This window comes from Ciconia boyciana, chromosome 2, assembly GCF_034638445.1.
Source record: "Ciconia boyciana chromosome 2, ASM3463844v1, whole genome shotgun sequence".
Taxonomy (NCBI): Eukaryota; Metazoa; Chordata; class Aves; order Ciconiiformes; family Ciconiidae; genus Ciconia; species Ciconia boyciana.
The window spans coordinates 20,503,911-20,524,529 of record NC_132935.1 but is presented as its reverse complement, the minus strand read 5'-3'; the positions used below and the strand labels follow the sequence as shown (position 1 = coordinate 20,524,529).

The window sequence follows — 20,619 nt, the reverse complement described above, 5'->3', positions numbered from 1 at the left end:
ATAAACACTGCATGAAGCTTCAAGCAAGGAAGATTTAGGTCTGATTATTATTATTATTTTAAATTTGGCAGAAAAACACTCCAAAACTTCCAAACTAGACAAAGTACCTCTTCCACTTATCTTCACAACTGCAAGATCACCATAAGTATATTTTAGCTCCTTTTTAATGGGAAAATATGTTTGCTCGCAAAAATGAGATTATGGAGCTTGTTTAGTATTAACTTCTGCCAAGCGTAAACAATTTTTCTCCAAGTTACTACTGAGTCATATGGCTAACGGCAGTAACTATTATAACTTCATTTTCTGTAAAATGGCTTAGGCTTGAAACCTCCCACACTTTCCCCTTGCAACTACTCTGGACTGTTAAACAATCAGAAAGCACTTGCTTTCAAAATCTAATATGTGTGGTAGCGTGGTAGCATAACTACCCTTCAACAGCCTTTTAAAATGTGCTTTTTTTATTTTACATTTGGCTCAGCTGAACACCTTATTCACATGAATGCTGATGTAATAGGACAAGTTCAATCAACTCAACTTTGAAGACCACAAGTAACACATTTTTAAAAGCAAGCTACTTTTTACTAGCAAAATATAAATATAGCTAAAGACTGAAATATTTTTATCTGTAGCAGGAAGTTGCTGTGCTTAATAAAGGATTTGGAAAGTCTGACTATATCATAACCGGGTTTAGTGCAATCTCTTTGAGGACACACAATTATACCTATTCAACACAAATGGAACCGAGGAAGTAAATTACCAGCTATTATTTCGCTCGGTCACAATGCATTGCGTTAGCTCATTTTTCACAGCCTAAACTAGAATATGAATTTCTAATCTCCTCAAATTAGCATGCTAGATCATTGCATTGAAGTGTTCCTCCACTAATAACACTTGATTTTTTGCTGCTGACTAGGTTTTACATAAATGCCATGAAAGCAGGCTCTTTGGAAACATGCCAAATCTATAGTCCTACACGACAACATTCTCTTCTTCACAAATTATATGCCAAATGTTTTCAGATGGAAATAAATCAGAGTTTTCACATGAATACCTAAATGAGACACAGCATTTTAACAAACATTGAAAACTCTAAACCAGCACCTTTAAATATGTTCCTTGGTTGGATGTCAGGTACAAGTTTGACAACCACATTGAGTCAAAAATCATGACCCAGTTGCAAGTAAAACTTAAAAGCACTAGATTTTAAAGCAATAATTAATTTCCAGTGCTTTTTATTTCATTTCTGGTGTTGAAACATTCCGGGTGTCCGTGTTTTCAGACTTTTGCCTGCAGCTACAAAGACTAGAAAAATAGCTAAAACATGAAAACTGTTATTATGTGGTAGTTCCAGCAGCTGAGGTTTAAGAAATCAGGGAACTGGTGACAAAAAAAAAAAAAAAAAAAATCACACGAGAAAGCAATACTTTCCCTGTCTCGTGAAAGGGAACTCCCATTAATGTCCTCATTACTACTTTATTCTCTTCACTTAATCGTCTTCAGAAGTAATAAGGTAAAACATTTTTATAACAATTCCTGCAAGTGATGCACGGTAACTTCCACAGTTCAGAGACTTCTGCTGAACAAAGTACCTGAGCTTTCTCCAAGTGTCCACAGGGGATGAATGCTCTTACAGATTTCAGGGCATTTGTACCTTTCCTTTGGCAGCTGATGCATTGCCGTGCTGATAGCATCAGAGTTTCATTTCCTGAAAAAGTGTCTTTCCAAAATCAGTCACTTTTGATTGAGGGAGAAGCCCAAAGTTTCCACATCACACTGTTCTCAGTAAAAAGGCCTTCCCCTGTTCTCTTGTTTATTATTGTCTTAGAACAAAACCATTAGAAAAATTAGTATAAGTGGATAAAAGGTAGACAAAACAATTCAATTGCTAGTGAGCTGACATAATGTCTTTACCACATACTGAAGAGTTCTACAGAGTTTACACAGTTAATTGTATAATTAGATGACATTTTGGTTCACACAGAAAAATAAAACACACTCTATCAGTACATCCACACACTGTTTTAATAGCCCTGAAAGATTATATGGAGATGCTGACTTGGACAACTGTCTAAAAAAAAAACCAAAAAGCAAAAAACATTTTAAGTGGATCTTTTGCAACATGTTGCTCCCAGCTTTGAAGTGCATGCACTGATGCAGCCAGTTATAACTCCAAGTCCAGCAACACTATTCAAATTCTTATTCAACTGGTTGGGGAAAGTGTTTTGGTTTTTTTTTTTAATCCTTTCTTCTGGGACAACCTTCCCTGAATTACAGAGAGGTTCCAGAATTGCTTAATGAAGTGAGAAGGACTGTAGTTATATTCTGGCTCCTATTTTAAGTTCACTTTTAAGTTCTGAGATCCAGTTACTTTGTGGAACAAGTAATGATTACAAAACAGCCAGATTTGCTTCTCATTAAACCAATCAAGCAATGAAACTTTGCTGGCTTTGATGGAACTTCTGACTTTTGGCAACAACCATCAAGAAACTCATGCTCATCAATGGTATGACAGATCAAGAGGAACTCATTTAGAGAATGACACCGACCTATTCCAGATAAGTATCTCACCCAAAGAACCAGGATGTGAACGCTTTATAAGCTTGAGTCACAGCCTGAGACACTGTAAACCTATGACACTGTAATAAAAGGGGAGGGGATGTTCCCCTCCAAAGAAATGGAATTTCTTTTATCTCCCTGAAAAAATAATTCAGATGGTTGGAAGAAAAGTAAGAAAAAAGTAATATAGTATTATTTCACAACATACTCCACCCAAAAAACATTATTCTGGAAAAGACGTATGAATCAACTTCTTTTTAGACCTTAAAATTTTAAGGACAATTACTTATTTAATAAAAAAAACTCTGGTTGAAAGAAATATTCAGCATGTTATAAAACTTCTTACAAAACACTTTGGGCTGTTTTTTGGGCCGTCTCTATTACTGAGTTCTGCAGAAATGATAAATTCCTCTTCCCCTTTTCCTCGCCACAGCTGCAAGAGAAAATGAACCTTATCTGCCAGGATTTTTCCATTTCTATGTCTGGGACTCATGATCCACTGGTTTCCCCTGCTCTCAAAAGGGGTATTACTGCAGCCTACACTCAAGCTGGCATTGGATTGCAGAGCCGATTAAGAAAGTCTGGTGGCAGAATAATCATGTACTGAGTGCTGCGAATTACAGCTGATAGCATCTATTCATAAGTCCTGTAGAGAATATATATTTAATCACCTTCAATGATTAAGAAAAATTGATTCTGACCATTACATCAGAATGTCAGTATTTTGTATTATAAAACTGACACAGTCTGTAATGATCTTGAAACCAACTTCCTCTTCTTTCAAGACTTATCTCCCTGTATTCTGCCACAGTACTTTCTTTTAGCTAGAAACCTTCCACCAGCTATTCTAGTTGTCTAACCAGAGCAATGATTTGAAGCCTGACACAGGACTTGCTTGGTAGATATTTTTTATCTGTGGAGTTTTTATGGCTCAGAAATTTCTTCAGCCATCAGTTAACAAATACAGTCTCTCTTCTTCCATTGTAAATACACTCCAATAGTCCTACTCGTACATCACTCCTAGTGCTATATGGCAGAGCTGTGAACTGATTTTTAGTGCATCTCTCCTGCACAATCTTTTGCAGTGCTTAAAATTTATTCTCTATATTTGGCCAAATTGTGGGTTTTCTTTGCTAGGCCTCAGAAAAGTTGTTTCTTCTAGTTTAGATGTTATAAGGAACAGATAGTAAAAATCAGGAGGTAACAAAATAATCTGGTCCATAAATTCAGAGCAAAAATACAAAGCTGGAATTTAACCATCTTTGAGGTAGTTTTTAAGTACCTTTGTTTTAGGAACCCTTTAGGCATTTGTCATTTCAAGCAGCAGATAAATGTAGCACTTTTGTCAGTAGTGAAGATACCATAGTATTAAAGCTAAATGTAAGCTAGCTTCAAGACAGTTATGCTAGATCTGATCAAAGCTGCCTGGCACTTGCATCTAGTCAACAGCTAAGGTTTCACTGTGCAACTTTAAAAGCAATGAATTAAGCAAAAAAGTTTGACAGTTTTTACAGTACTCTTTCTACTGTGCTGAACTCTTTGTAAAAGTACAGTTGGCAACCCATTCAAGATGTTCACATTTGTATCTGACAGTGAAGCAGAATAATTTAAGAGCTGGCTGTCACTTTCATCAGCAGTCCACGATAACGTGTGCCATGGTGTTATCATGGGGTATTAATGTCATTGGAAATATCTGTGATCTTTATGCTACATGGTAGTGCAACTCAAACATAGGAGCTTGAAAGTCATGCACCTTGTTTGAACTTCTTAAACAAGGTTCTTCATAAATCTGACATGCTGTAAAGGACCTGCTCTTATTGGTGTCCTACTGCTGCTGCTCTTTGCAACTAGATACCTGCACGCTTCTCTGCTCTCCAGCAGAGTCTGACTTGGTACCAGGTCCCCAGAAGTTATGAGACTTACGTGTCAGATCAGCTAAGAATGCCAAGGAAAGCTCATAGGAAACCAATAAATTATAATTTGAGTAAAAAGGCTTAAAATGGACAAATATATGAATAGCCAAGCTAATCAGGTTCTACAAGAAGAAAGATCTCAAATGAATAGTCTTAAAAGATGAGCTAACAGTTTGTTACTGTGTCTGCAATATTTATATGCAGTAAATACATGTGCATGATGTAAGGCTGTATAAACTCAGCCTTCATTTGAACTCCGATAGCCTTCTTCCTGATTCATGCTGCATAAAGAAACATAAACTGATAAACCCTCACATTAAATTGCAAAGATGATGTAAGATTCTAATTCAGTGGAGGACACTTTACATTAGACTTTTGGGGCCCCTTCAGAATCCAAGCTGTGCCAGTTTAGACACACAAAAGAAATATGTTTAAGAGAAAGGACTTACTGCATAAAGAAGCCCCTTTGGGAGCCAAACATATTAGTGCAGTATTGTGTCCATCATAATAAATACTGCTTCTGTGCTTGATCATCTGGTGCAGAATGTCATACCAACACAGGTACAGTACTGAGTTACCTCTGTGGGATTGCATTGCTATTTTACATGTTACTACTCATTTAGGCTAATTCACTCTTAAGGCTGTGCCCAGAAAATTATTTAAATCTGCCCATTTTTAATGTGAGGCTATAATACCATGTAAAATCAATGCAGAGTAGGGATGCCCTGTTCTCATCATGAGCAGTTCTGGCTTTCTGTTGCTCTTTTTCTCTGCTCGTGCTCCCACTCCTCTTCTAAACATTATCTGCAGTCGTGTTTGTAGTTCTTCAGAATGAACCTGGAATTCAAACTGTTCAAGAGGAAATTCTTTTCATTCACCTCTGAGGTGCAAAGCAAAAAGTACTACAGGAATCAGTGGTGTCCAAGCTTTCCAACCTGTGGTAAAATAAATAAATAAATAAAATAATAATAAAAAAAACAAAAAACCCCAAACCCAACTAAACAGAAAAACCCCAACCAAGCAACAATAAAAAAACCAGAACATCTTTTCCTCCACCCCCCTCCTTCTGGGCTGCTCCTGAGAGGTAAGGATGCAGACATATCTAGAAGCTCTATATAAAGGATTTCCACAGCACATCCTTAAAAATCAGTGCAGTTGACTCCAGCCTAGTTCTAACACTGGCGGCAACTTGATCAAGTGAGAGCAGCTGGGGAGATTGCTCCTCCACCTATTCCCTGTCCACATTCCCCCTTGACTCTTGTAGCCAGCTGGTGCAAGTTAATTAAATTAAATCTGGCCTACAGCAGAGTACTGGAAGCTGCTGCATTTATGAATTTAGCAGTGTCCCTTTCCAGAATTTTTGTGAGCCCCTCTGTGATAATTATTTGACAGGAATAAACCCCACAAGAGAATGAGTCCCCCAGGTTAGCATTTGTGAGCTATGAATCCATACAGCAAATCACAGATCTTTGTCACAAACATAGTACCTCATGGTCTGAAAACGTTATATTTGCACAGCACTGTGCCAGATCTAATAAATCCTGTCTCTCAGCAGGGGTAATTAACTCTTGCACAGTATTATGCTGGCACTTTTAAACCATTTCCATTTCTTGAGCTACCTTGTGCAGCACCAGCTTGGGAGCCTCTGAACCACACATCACTGTAGACATGCCCGTTGTGTGTGAGATTTTAAAAGGCACTGGAAACCAGTCAGTGAAGCAGCATGTGTGGATAGGCTTTCCCTTTTGCACCCGGCTAACAAAGCCATTAATTAGGACTCCAATGTCCCCATGTGGTTTTTTTCTGTCTAAAGAGCCAAAAAACAGGAAGATGACCTAACTGTCTATTTCTCTGATTCTTTCCTCTCTCCTCCTCTTTGCTGGATTCTTTACTCTCCAGATTTTCCCTGTCTGGTTGTGGGATAGGAGCAAAAAATTTCTGAATTCAGCGTGAATCCATGAGGCTCCTGTCTTAGGTTGCCACTAGCTATCAAGCAAGCAGGCCGCAGAACATTCAAAATGATTGCCCAGAAGAAGAAAGCTAATATAAAGGGTACAGACAGGCCATCACAATCAAGTTACAGCAGTGTAATGAGTTCCTAGCTTAACAGCCAAGCAGCTGTAATTAGCTGCATGTACACTGCTAGACTACTGCAAGTCAGAGGGTGATGTATGCTTAGGTCATTTACTTTGCATTGGTACTGTGCAAGGAGGATGCATCCAGTTATGTCACAGCTGAAAAGCTTTATTTACTTCAACTGATGATTTAACCGTTGGTAATCACACGTGCATCCAAAGAATCTCATTTCTATCACAGTTGGTTAGAGATCACCAAGCCAGTCCTGCAGAGCAAGGCCCAGCATTGAGTCATACACGTTTTCTTATAGTATCCTTAAGGATGATGAGGCAGATAGGATCTAAATATTGCATACAAACACTGCATATTTTCTAAATATTATACTATGGTGAAGTCTTTCTACTTCAGTCACAGTCGCCTATGGAATAACTTCCACAGTTGATTATGGAATAACTTCCAATACCAAACGCTGCGATTGTTAGTATATGTTCTGCTGGAGAGATGAACTGTACAAAAGATGAGGAGTATCGGAAACAACCAACCAAAAATTCCACCTGGAGTACGTCAGGATGTGGCCCTTGTATCAATGTTGTGAAAACAAATATCTGTAGAGCCTGATAGGTTTATTACTTTAGAAGAGACTTCTGTGCAAGGAAAGCCTTACTGAATACTTAAAAATGAGCGAGGCTGACTGCTCTCCAGACCTGCCATACCCAGACCTGTGGTTTGGGAGAGGATACACATAGAACTGTGCCTGACTGACTGATCCTCAGGGAGGAAAATATAGTCTCAGGTAGGTGGGTGTTTGCTGGTTTCTCTGCTATGACTGAAGCGGCTAACACTAGAATGTATAAAAAAGATGTCTGACTGAGACTCAGAAACGATTAAGTATATGGCTTTTCTTCCTACAGGTGGATCGTAGTTTCAGAATGAGCAAAAGACAAAACCAACAGGAGTTACTTCTTATGGGCATGCACAATACAATTTGTCAGGTACTTTTTATGGACAAATTCAATCTCTGCACTTGGATCGGCTACAGCTCTTTTCAGTATTTGTATTTCCATGTGGATTAGCAGCTGGCTCTCTTCCAGCATTTTTAAGCAACCCTGAACTGTATAATTGCCATGGGACAGTTCTAACTCACACTCTGGTCATTTAACAAGGATTTACACTCTGGTACTTACCTGGTTATTCATTAAAAACAGATAACTCCCATAGGAGACACGGCACCACATGATGTTCATGCTACTTCTGAAATACAATATACTTAAGGAAACACACATGTTGAAAGTACTTATCTGGTCTAAGATATAATAATGGCAATAAATAAATTGTGTGTACAACCTTTTAATGATTGGAAAAACTATGTGAAAGTCTTCCCAAGAAAATATTTCCTATTACTTTAACTAAAAACAAGGAGTGAAGGATAATTTATATTCAGAAGAAAGGGAAAAATGTGCTTGAGTTGTCACTTCTATACTGCCAATAATTTCACTCTGAAAATAAGTTGAAAATGTATCATGCTGCAATATGATAAAACAATACATAAAATTCCACCGGCTGAATTGTCCTGATCAGGTACATAGAGCTAAAACTTTGCACTCAGGTATATATAGTCCATTACAAGATATGCTTTGGGCAGTGGTACTAAAGAAGGAAAACTAAAACAGAAATCAGATGACAACAACCCTTTTCCACAAAAGTGTTTTGCTAATGTCTTGAAAGGTACCATCTAAAGGTCATTTTAGACAGATTCTATTTCTAGTCTTAAAAAGAACCATGACTTTTTAGATTCTGCTTAAGTCAAAAAGAACTAAGCCTCTTAAAACCTTTAAAAACCTGACCTATCAGTTAAATAAGCAAACAAACCAAAACCACACTTCACTACAACAGCACTGCATGGAAATTTAGGCTACTTATATCTAAGCCAAGTTACAGGTTTCAATATAAGTGATGTATTATTTCACCATATTCACACAAACCCACAAATTTTAGTAATTGCAATTGTAACCCATTGTAGTATTTCTCTGGACTAAAACAGCAAAAAAGGTTTGTAGGAGCACTGTGACTTAATATCAAGCTGCCTCAACTTCTACACAAGATCCACCATACTAGTTTCAAGGAAAATACCAACCCGAATACTGAACAGTTAAAAAAACCCCTCAAACTTTGAGAAATTCTATGAACACTGAATGGGCACAAGTGAAGAGAGAACATACTAATTACCCAAATCTTGGAAGGGTTATTTTCAATACGTGTTGATATTTTTCAGGGCACTTAATTGCTTAGCTGTTTAATTTAACTGACCTTATTTCAAACACATCGAAAATGGAGGACGATGAGTCAACAGCTATATCTTGTTCACAGAGCTTTGAGAGCCATCTAGACCATCAAGCAATGTGATGTAATTTAATAACAGCAAAGAGGAGTCATTCCTCTAAAATCTGCAAAGGAAACCTGGATGTTGGTCCTTGCCAGATAGTACTTGGTTTTAGAATTAAACATAACTGCTACTCAAACTGATGTTCAAGTTTATATAGCTAATAAAAACTACTTTTAACTACTTTTCAGATACAAGTCTAATCGGATTGCATTTTCCCTTTAGAAAATAACTAGGGAATGGATTGCTTCCAACAACGTAACAGAAAAATAACAGCAATTTTTAAAAAGTCACACTAAGTTTATACTTGAGCTCATTTTAATTAATATGAATCAAATGCATGTGTAATACAGTTATCTAATCTCTTAGCTCACCCATGTGTATGCATTTTCTTTTCCCCATGTATTCAGGGTTTTCATTGCTCGGGTGGGGGGCTGTTTTTTTAAAAACAAGTGCTGTAATACAAATTCAGGTGAAACATTTTGTGTGCAAGGGAAGGTTCAGATTTCATAGATTCATTCAATCACATACTTCCTCATGCATATGACCAACTAACACACAAATTACACTATCTGAAAAATAATATTTACATTAATCTTTCTGTATCTCTGTGCTATAGCTGTGAACATCAACATGTTATACTGGGTTGTCAGGATCTAACAGATTTGTTGTTCATCAGCCTTAAGGAAAGAACATATCTGCTCATGTTTCATCATTAACACACCTTAGTTTTCTTTACTGCTTTGATATGAAAGTATGGAGAACACTCCTCTATCAACAGATTCCTAATTTTCCTATTCTTGCTGCAGGACAGAAAAAGATGACAAACACACAAGAAATATCAGTATAGATTTTTTGTTTCTAAGAAAAAAATAATATAAAATACTATATTTTAATGCAGAAAAGAAAAATCAGAGTTTCTTGCTATATTTCAGTTACTTTATAGTATCCTATCCTATAGCTGAGAGGTACACGGCCTAACTTTTATCTGCAAATCTAAGAGGCATCAGGTATAGAAGTGCTCCAATACAGGTACATACATGCATTATGTAAGTTTTCACATCTAAGTGTAAATGAATGCAAACATCATGAAAATGTAATTTCAAATTTGCTGTGCATTTTTATATTTTTCACTTAGAAACAAATAAAAATAACACCATTTTTCCTATAATTTATCAATCAGCATCTCACAAATTAACATATGAAGAGGAATACAGCTATGACCAAAAAAGGGAAAATACTTAATCTCTGAGGATTGTCAACTAATCCTGGTTTTCTCACAGTTGACCTGATTTAACAGGAGGCTGGAGTAGATGACCTTCTGAGTTCCCTTCCAACCTGAACTACTAATTTGATTATTTTTTTATTATTATTACCAAATAGAAATGGCAACCTTTGTGCTCTTTTCTAGAAGCTGGCACAAACTTATTGACTACTGATAATATAGCTATACCTCTTGCCTATGTGCCTTAATTTATTAAAGTCTAGTCGCAGGCACTCTCACTGAAATAAGCAGTATTACAGGTTTCATTTTCCTTAGGGTTTGGATTTCCTTTACTATTAGTTTTCATCTGCAGCAGTCCCTTCTGAATGTGATCAGCTAGAGGGTAGGAAAAAAAAAATTAATACTCTCAGCACAACATTCTCTGTATGAAGCAGATGTTGACAATCCAGGCGAGCGGATTCTGCAGCTGACAAAAGCTTGTTTCCTGAACAAACTTACTAACAAGCATGCCAGGCTCCGAGGGTTAAGCCACACTATAAAACAGTTATTTTTTTTCTGGAAATTCTCCAAACTACGTTCATCTTGTCCCTTCTTGCTCCCACTTGCTAGCTCCTTCACAAAATGTGCACAATGGCCATCGACTAAAACGCTCACAAAAATATTTGCTCATTACTATTGCTTTCCCAACCTGCACTGGGCAAATAAGTGTCTTTGGTGGAGTTTACTTCTTGTAAGATCTCTGCTGATGTTGAAATGTTTTTTCCTTTTTTCCTTCAGAAGCTTTGAGTCATGCTTTGTAACTGAAAATTATGGCTTATATTTTCAGACAAGCTAAGGCCAAGCCTTCTTAGTCAGAGTGTAATTGGTGCTCACAAAATACACCAAGGAGGCAAGCCTGCTTGGTGATACCAATATTCTGGCAGAGCCAGTACTCAGCGAAGCTACGCTTAATGCAGTTTCTACCTGTCTGCTGAGGGCAAAAAAGGGCATATTTGGTCCATTGCTACTGCAAAATTAACAGAGAGCTGCAGTAGGCAATGACAGTATATTATTGTAAATACTACGTACTACAGTCTCGTTTAAAATGCTGATAAGACTTGTACACACTATTTTTTAGTATTACCGTGATAAACAATATTCCAATGTCTTCAAGATTCATGCAATACTAACCAAACCAGTAAGATCTTACTGTTTGTAAATCTTGTCATCTTTCCCAGAACAACAATGCTTTCTGTTTGTTACCATCCCTCTTCAGATCATGCCTCAACTTGTAAGACAATCTTTACTGAGTAGGATCACTTTATCTATAACTTGCCACATACATTTATGTCATGACTTAATTAACAATGGAATGAAACCCTCAAGTTACTAAAAATGTCAACAAATTAGACTGGACTTTTCTTTCAGATTTGAAAAGTCAAAGCAAATCTAAAACTAAAATACAATTCTATATCTGCATCTCTACAGTACCTCTGCTGGTCTTTCAATGTTTTCTTAGACTGCCATAGTGCATTAAGTTAATATAAAGGTACATTGTGCTATGTATCTTTTAGATCCTATGCAAGATTTTGAAATAACAAGTGTGCAGCATTCAGCCAAAGACAATTAAGTGAACAGGTCAAACAATAATAAAGTAAATTAAGAAATCAGCACTTCCAACTAAGCTTCCATACTGATTAAAGCTAAACTCGGAAATGCATGAAACAACAGTTATCATTATATTCAAAACATTAGACATACTCTGTATGTTATTTCAACATCAATAAATTAGGCCAAATTAAGAGATCTGAGCACTGTAACAAACACGGTAAAGACTTGTTTTGTTCCTTTTCCCTAGGACCAGTCATTCCAGCTTCTCTCTAATTGGGAGTAGAAGATATGAGAAATTTTGCAAAGCCCCAACAGGAAGAACAATGTTCTTTCAGCCTAAACCCACAGCACGTTCTGCCTTTCACAGCAGCAGAATAATCCAGGTTGGTCCCCAGTCCGACTTCCTGCTCTCAGTAGCATCAAGACTATTCAGACCAGATTGTTCAGGGCTTTGTCCAGTCAGGTCTTGGAAACTTCCAAGGATGGTGACTGCACAGTCTACGGACAAATCTTGCCCAGTGCTCAGCTGTCCTTGTGGAGAAGGCAACAGTTCTTGCTGTTCCTGGACCAGGGTTTGCTACTTAGGCTATCTGTCCTTGTGGCAACATAACAACCTGACCTTATGTCTCCTGTTGGTCTTATGTTTACTGAGAGCCCTAGCATTGACACTCAAAAGGCAGACAGTGCTTGTAGGTATTGTGCCTACTTGTGACTACAAGTGCAAGGTATAAATTAAGGTCTCAAAAGCATCCTGGCTTACAAACTTTTCCACATTGGGCACGTCAGTGTAGATGTAGTCAAAAAGCTCAAAAGAACGTAATCATATGTCTGATCACAGAGATCACTCACTGAGTGCTGGTGCTACATTTATTCTGAGCTTTTTTATTTATTTATTTCTCACTTATGAAGACGACATTCATTGTAGCTGAAAGGAACCTCATAAAATTCAAAGACAAGTGCAAAGTCATGGCCTTGGACCACCTTGTCTGACCTTACTTTGAGCAGGAGGTTGGACTATATAACCTCCCTAGGTCACTTCAAACCTGTATTATTCAATAATTCTATGACTTTGTTAGTTGTGCAACTAAAAAATTCTGCAGTTAGCCTCTTCTAAATAAATCTAATAAAAGAGAGAAATCCTGATTTCTTTTTGCCAGGTTTCAAAAGAAAACAAATGTTAGCACCAAACTTTTGGGGGAAGTGGGGGGGTGAAACAAGAACATTTTTGACCCTTTATACTGCAGGTTGTCAAGTTAAAGCCAGAAATTTTAAAACATTCACTCTCAGAGGAAATTTGTCAATTTAAAGAAGGAAAAAAAATAGTTACCTACTAGAGATAACTATACCTGTAACATGGTTTCTATTAGGAATTAGGCTAGTTCAGTATACTTTAAGTGTATAGCTAGTGTCTTCACCAAAGTGTATTTACAGTTTTACTCTAAATATTGTTTATCCTACCTTAAATATTTTTGCAAACTGGGATCATTAACTCCCTGTTTGCCATACCACGAGTAGCTTATCAGATTAAAAGAACTCACACTACTTAGTTAACACACATTTTGCAGCTTTGTGTATTTATTAGTTTTCTATATTTGAGTATATATTCTTTAATCTTTCAAGTCATAATTTCTGAATATTAATAATGAAATGTAAGTGCAGTATAAGGACAGAAAGCCTGATTGGGTCTTCTTACTGTTGCTCTTCCAGAAGTCTTAAATTCTATTGCAGCAATGAAAAGAAGAAAAATTCCTGCATAAAAAGCCTCAAAAGTCCAATCAAGAAGCATGAAGTCCATCCAATTACATGTCTGTGTCAAGGGAAGAACTCCCTCACACCGTGGTCTCATGACCTGTCCTGCTACCTTCCCTCTTTCGAGCTCAGGAAATTAATGCAGACATACATCCCATCTTCACCTCTCTTTCTTCCTGTCCAAAATAAGCATTCAGAAATGGCATCATGATTTTTACTAGAAATAACAGAGTAATATTTGTGTATCAGATAACTTGAAGAACTGCGATCTGATGGAAGACTAAAAGAAGTAGAGAGCTGCTTTGCTTGCGTTTGTAATACTTGATAAAAAACCTGAGAGCAATCTGCAAGTACCTCCAGGGTACAAACAAAAGAGGAGTAATTTACTGAGGTGAATATGGTGAACATGTAAAAATAAGAGGTAAAAAGAGAGTATTTATAATAAATATATGGAAAAACTTCTGGACAGCAAGCTGTATCAGCCCATAGAACATTTCTGCCTGCTAATTTCCCCATTGCTTGTAACTCAATCACTCTTTTTTAAAAATTCTTTTTTTCTTTCTTTTTGAACTAAAGAGGAGAAAATTCCTTATCAGGAAGAGACCAGCATGGGTAGGAGGTGGCCTGAACAATCCAGGTCATCTTCTTCTAAGTCTAACCTCTCATAGTATGAGTCATGTTACACCCAAGCCGTAGGGTAACATCTATAACGTGAACAAATACACAAATGTGACATTCCCATCTGGTAATAACAGTTAAATCAATTAGTACTGACAATAAGAAAATACCACTGAGTAACATATTTGAAATCAAGTAGAGTATCCTCTTATGTTGCTGGCTTCAGTAGGAAAGAAGTGAAATCATCTTTCACTTGCATTCCAGCTTGTATCTCTACAACTCTGCAAATACTGGGAAAGTGATAAAGAATTATTCATCAGCCAGATTTGTACCACAGCCATATGGCCATATGGGCAACATCTCAATCCTTGATATATATGAAACTGAAGTCCTTAGTAGGAAAACTGAATTTAACTCCACTTCTTCTGCAAATGTGTAAAAATCTGTTTCTGAAGTTTTTCTGTAATGTGGACCATAAGTAGTAACTGTAAAGTGTACAGAAGTAGAAAGCATGTGTCAAAAGCACTTTATTTGACCCTGTTCTACCAAAAATATCCTTACTTCCTGTGCTCAATTTAATCCACCACAATCTACAACCATTTCAGCTGTATAATCCAATACTTATCCTACACATTTGTGTGAGTTTACGTACTGAGGACATTAGGGAGAAAGGATTTATTAACAGCCTCTCAACCGACATTTACAGGGATTATGGTTCTTCAGTACCCCAGTAGTGGTAACCTTACATTTTTTTCTTATTTCCTCAGTTTAAAAGTTTAATTACAAAATTTCCAACATTAGGAAAACACCGCATTTTTAAAAATACAGAATCTCCTCCTTAACAGCCAGGATCTGCTCGATTTCAGCTTCCCTGTAACCAGCGTCTCTGCCTCCTGCTCCTTCACAGTGAGTAAGTAAGCAAAGAAACATTTCAAGTGGCTAATGGGGCAACCTGCTAACTAAATTAAATATGGTAAAGGAATGAGATCTTAGAGCAGTCATGTATATAATCATAATTAAAACATACTACAAAGCAGGAGTTTCGAACAGGACAATCTTCTTGGCTTCCTCACCTGCAGAGATACCCAGGCCTGGGGAAGACTTACCCCAGGCACTTAAAGCACCACTAACACACTCACCCCCAGGAGTTTCTTAGGAGAGATAAAGGAGGTTATACTCTGGCCAGTGTTTTATATAATTGCACAGAAGCAGCATTAAGCATCAGCATTCAGTGCGGAGAGTTCAAACCTGCAGTTTTGTACATATTTATTTTTATCTCTGAAAACACAGGCGGGGAATTCCACACCATGGGAGGACAGGAGAGGACTGTAATCTTTAGAATTTACTGGAGCCCATGATTATGAAAGAGCACTACAAGCCTTTCACACTGAATTTGTGTCTGCACCAACAACTTCCCTGATACGTAGTGAAAAAAATGCAGAGATTTGGTCAAAGATTTTGATATAGACTAGGCAATAAATTTCCTAACTCTTAGGAAAGCCCACCACTCTGCCTTTGAAATGATAAAATTTGAGAGGTAAATCTTTAATCAGTGACCTGAATTGCTGGACAAGAAAATTTGAAACAGCCTAAGAGAATCTGCTACAAAAAGGTATGAATATTCAATAGCTCCAAATTACCACAGTTAGATGACCATGCTACAGCATTCATAGATATTGTGGTCCACTTAAACACACTTCTCAAACTATTTACAACAATTTGAATAATTTGTATCCTAACTAAATTATCAAGACTAACCCACACCTGTAAATTTCTACTTGCCAGGAGTTTATATGGAAGCTGGACACTGCATCCATGAACTACCTCCCTCTATACACAATGGGTACATAAATGACTAAAGCTCTACCACGTGGAGTTGAATTGAAAATATTCTGCAATTTTCTCAAATTTTCCACTACAAGCTAAACTTCATGCATCTGAATGGCAAAAAAAGAAAATATTGATTGGAGATTTTGTAGAACTTCACACAGGCTCTTTTTTCTTCCTTCCAATTTAGCAGTAAAACTTTTCCCCAGTTGATCTGATCACTAACCCCGTTTGGGCTTCAGGGTTTGTTAGAAGTAACTGGAAGAGCTGATCCATCTCAGCAGGCTGCAAGCACTAGTAAGTGTAGCTACCTTGATCTAGACGCAGCTGACTCACATTCAAAGATACCATGAGACACACACCACGGCAGCCCAAATCAGCCTTGATTTTTACCTTTTCTTCGTCCTTCCTATAGAAATGTCCATTTCGTAGGTTCCACTCTTCAGTGTCTTTGAGAAGTTTCTTTAGGTTGCGGATTAACTGTGCTGTACAATGCACCCCAGTACCACTATAACTCTGCGCTATGTGCGCATGCACGTGTGAGTGAGTATAGGGAGTAGGACAGGGAGGAAGAGTGCATAACAGACTCATTTAACCTGGATAACAAAAAATCAACTTTATATTCTCTTCCAGGTTGCGGCAGGGTCCTAGAGACAAAAATGAAGCTTGCACAGATTTAATCTGTAAACTAAAACTTTATGTATAATTTTCACACATGCTGGTGCGCAGTATGTTCAAGCCAAGAGAGACATATTCAACAATCCCAGAACACAAAGCAAACTTATTTATGTACCTATTCTATGATTGTCTCATTTTTAGCTTATTCATCAGGTTATGGCTTTTCTCGGGGCTGTGCAACACTTTATTCCCTTTTATTTGTCTGATCTCACGGTTGACCCAGCTTGCAGCAGGATGTTGGACTAGAGATCTCTTGAAGTCCCTTCAAGCCTGAATCTTTCTTTAATCCTATGATTCCAAAAGGAATGGCATCTTTATCACCTGTTGATCACCCACCTCTCCTACATATGCTGAAAACTCTGTAAGTGTTCAGTCTGCACAAGTGAAAGGTAAATCATTTCAATTTAAAAGATAACAAAAACTCCTCTCTACCAGTGACGTTTCTCCATTTTGGGGTCTACAAAAATGAACACAAATTTGAAACTCCATTTCCTTTTTCAAATCAGCATCACTACTTAAGTCTTAAAACACCATAATAAAGAAATTTGATTATTTCTTTTATCTATTTGTGGCAATTGCCATAAGCTGGTCTCATGCTGAAAAGCTCAATATCTATCAGTATTCTGCTTGTATCACATCTATCATAGTTTGGCCCTGATCTACAATATTCAGAACAAGTAAGACATTCCAGCTAATAGTTCCAGCTAACAATGCCATGTGTCACTAACTTCATTTAATTTAAATTCCCATCACACCAGCACCGGGTGTGCCACCTGCAGAGACGTTTAGAATCATAACCTTTCCTGCCATGTGCAGAGAAATTAGTTATTCCACCATCACTATTGTTTTCATGCTGAAGCCCAAACTGCAACCTGTTACGGTTCTTCCACGAGGCACCTCTTTGAAAAAGCCTCAGTACCACACCAGGAAAAACACAGTTTCACAGTCTACTGAGAGACTGATCACTCCCACGCTGAGCCTTTCCCTGGAGTCTTGCTGCACGAATTAGAACCGCCGTAGTACTGCTGCCTTTCAGCCTTGGCTGGCAGAGCAGAGACAGGATTTCCCCTTCAGCTGGGATGAAATAGCTCTTTTTGTCAAGTTAGAAATAGGATTTCAGTTAAGGAAAGCTCATAAAGATTTTTGTGGCATGAACTATGCTTACCTCCTGGACAATGCCTCATGGCCATTTTACACCGTCTGGATTCTGCAATGGTTGGGCACGGTATCGTGTCTTTCACTGGCTTCTTCACAATTTGTCTGGTTCTCGTTTCCAGGCCCCACTTAAATCCACATGTTTTGTTATTTCTGCTGCAAGTTCCCCACTCACTCCACTGACCGACTTCACAGCCTTCTGACAAAGCAAAAGAAAGCACGAGTGAGCAATTCTTCTGGGGTTTTTTTTTCTTTTTTTTTTTAATTAGAATACACTGCTAGAAACCACCACTTGAAAGTTTTACTGTTAACAGGCAAAAACTTAGAAACAAAATTAAAATCTCTTACAGAACCTGAAAAAATCTTTTTAGCTGGCATCAACCTAAAGCATAAAACCATCAGACTATCAACCTGTTTGTATAGACATCATGTCAGTCGCAAATATTCAAAAACCCTCCTAAAATCATGAGATTGATTTAAATTTTTCTCTTTTTATTAAATAAATCCTATTTGGTTGCCACTAGGATTTGCAAAGCTCAAGAATTCACATTTCCAGGTCCTCTCCATGATGAAATGCGAGGAATACTCTTGAAAGAAAGGGTCTGTTCTGATGCAGTTCCCAGGCTTCAAGATAAAACACCAAATTGTGAGACTCAAGAAATATTGTGAGAACTGCCAACACGGGCTCAGAGTTATAAAGTACATTTCTACTAAAAACACTTACTTGGTGGTTTATATTTGTTACTTGCTAATGGAAAAGGGGGGAGCTGCAGAGAAACTAAAAGTGAATTTGAAGGCCAGATGCTACAGGAATTCAATCTGCCCTGCCCCTGGTTTCTGGCCTTGGTAAAAGGCAAAATGAGCAGGTAGTTTTATGAGGGCAAGAGTCCAAGGAGTATGTCGTTGACTTAAAGTTCTAATGCAAAAACTGGCCTTCCTGAAATCTTACAAATTCTGAGTTACAAATCCTCATATAAGGTGATTTACAGTTAAGAGGACAGCACTTTGTGATGCAGAACAGAGTGACATTCCCAATAATACAACATTTCAAAGTCTGTAAAACTTATTACTATTATTTTGTATTATTATTAGGGGTAAAGAGATCCAGACACAATCCATTAGTGAATATTTCTTGATAGAAAATACTGAGCATCAGCTTAAAAGTAGTGTCATAAGTATTTGAACCTGTCCACCTGGAAAAAGAGCTGCTTCAGCAGCACCGATGTGCTAGAAGACTCACCCACGCATTCCATAAGCTCTTCCAAGGCTGCAAATCCAGGGGGGCATCCTCGGAAGCAGCGGCCTCTGTGCGAGTAGAAGCCAGTTTTGCATTTGGTACAAAAGTCTCTGCTAAAGCAGGAGTCGCAGTTTTCTATTCTGCATCCTGAATCAAAAGGATCATAAGGAACAACAAGACAGCTCGGTTAGGGTAAGACTAAAAATGAAAGGACTTTATGAAGCAATAAAATAGCAAAGCCCGAAGTGCTATAATGAGGAATGCTGTCATCCTGAAATCTATCTGCTCTATAAGAGAAATTACATTTAACTGTAATTATTTACCACATTTTCCCCTACATACTTTTAATCCTATTTTTTTAAATCAAAACCGTAGATAAAACCTCTAGTTAAGTGATATTTGAGTTAATTACATATTTTATTTTTGTGTTTAAGTAATTTTGAGGAAACTAAGATGCAACAAATTATTTTGGGAAGTATGCATGTATTATATGTATTGTCTTCAGTTTATGATTTGTCATTGCAAGCAGGATACTTTTTTTACCATGAGTTGACCCTATAAATAGCTGAATGAAAGCTTTCATGTATTATGTCTGATATCTGTATCTACACATATGCATGTGCTAACATGCAAAAAAAGCCTCAATTTTTCTGGATACAACTCCTCTCTATTATTAAGGCAGTTAATCCATAAAAAACTAGCCATTGTTAAATGACTAAAAGACAAAGCAATAATCAATAGTAAAAAAAACCCCCACAACTATTGCCTTTTGAAATATTGGATTTCTCTGAAAATTTAAGAGAAATATTGTCCACAATAGATTGCAGACTATTCAGAAATAGCCTATACCATACTAAAACATGGCAACTTGGAAATGAACTAGATATCAACAATCATATGCACACCTGAAAAGCAGAAATACTTACATGGAGGCTTAAGAAAGTCAGTCATACATACCTACAAAAAAATGCCAGGGAAAACTGTTCCAAAGATCAAAAAGTAAAAGCCATTATATTTGGAACAGTAATGAACACTTTAAAATTCAGTTCAAAAATCTAATCCTTCAGCTAACATACATACTTTACATAAACTACATTAACTGTATCCTGTCTTCAGCTATCTGAAGTCACAGCAGGAAGCATTTGTTATCCATGTCATGCAACGATATACTAATCTTTTTGGTCATTTATGCCATTCATTTATTCTTCATTCTTTTCTAAAGAAAAAAAATTACAGACCATAAGGACTTCTGAAATAGCTATTGGTAAATATCCCCTAACAAGACTTCAAATTTAGCCAATCTTTATGAAACAGATTTTAATATTTATTCTTGAACTTCAGCAGGCCAAAATAGGGCAAACCATAACACTTGAACTGGGTGGTGGTGGGAAATTATTCTTTGTTAGCAGTTAGGGAAATATGAGGCTTTTTACATCAGATTTCTTGTGGTATTGGACAATAAATTAGGCAGATCGCATGAAAAGAAAAAAAAAAGTATCTCAAATGCTGGTACACCTTTCTTTGGTTAGAAGGAATGCGAACACCAGTTTGAAGTCTTCCACTGCCAAAGGGAAGCTCTGCAGGCTCTGCTTAGACACAACCGAACTTCATCTGC

The 20,619-nt window shown here is 37.3% G+C and overlaps 1 protein-coding gene across 3 annotated transcripts in view; it reads right to left on the bottom strand.

Moving 5' to 3' along the window:
- Positions 1 to 20,619, bottom strand: part of RSPO2 (R-spondin 2) — a 139,600-nt gene that overhangs the window by 24,181 nt on the left and 94,800 nt on the right. For 2 of the 3 annotated variants that reach the window (XM_072852032.1, XM_072852034.1), the window contains exons 3-4: positions 19,008 to 19,151; positions 17,778 to 17,966 (exon numbers count right to left, since the gene is read on the bottom strand). In XM_072852032.1, coding sequence (XP_072708133.1) covers positions 17,778 to 17,966; positions 19,008 to 19,151 — 333 coding nt within the window. The remainder of the gene's footprint in view (positions 1 to 17,777; positions 17,967 to 19,007; positions 19,152 to 20,619) is intronic. The other variant, XM_072852033.1, reaches the window with a different exon arrangement.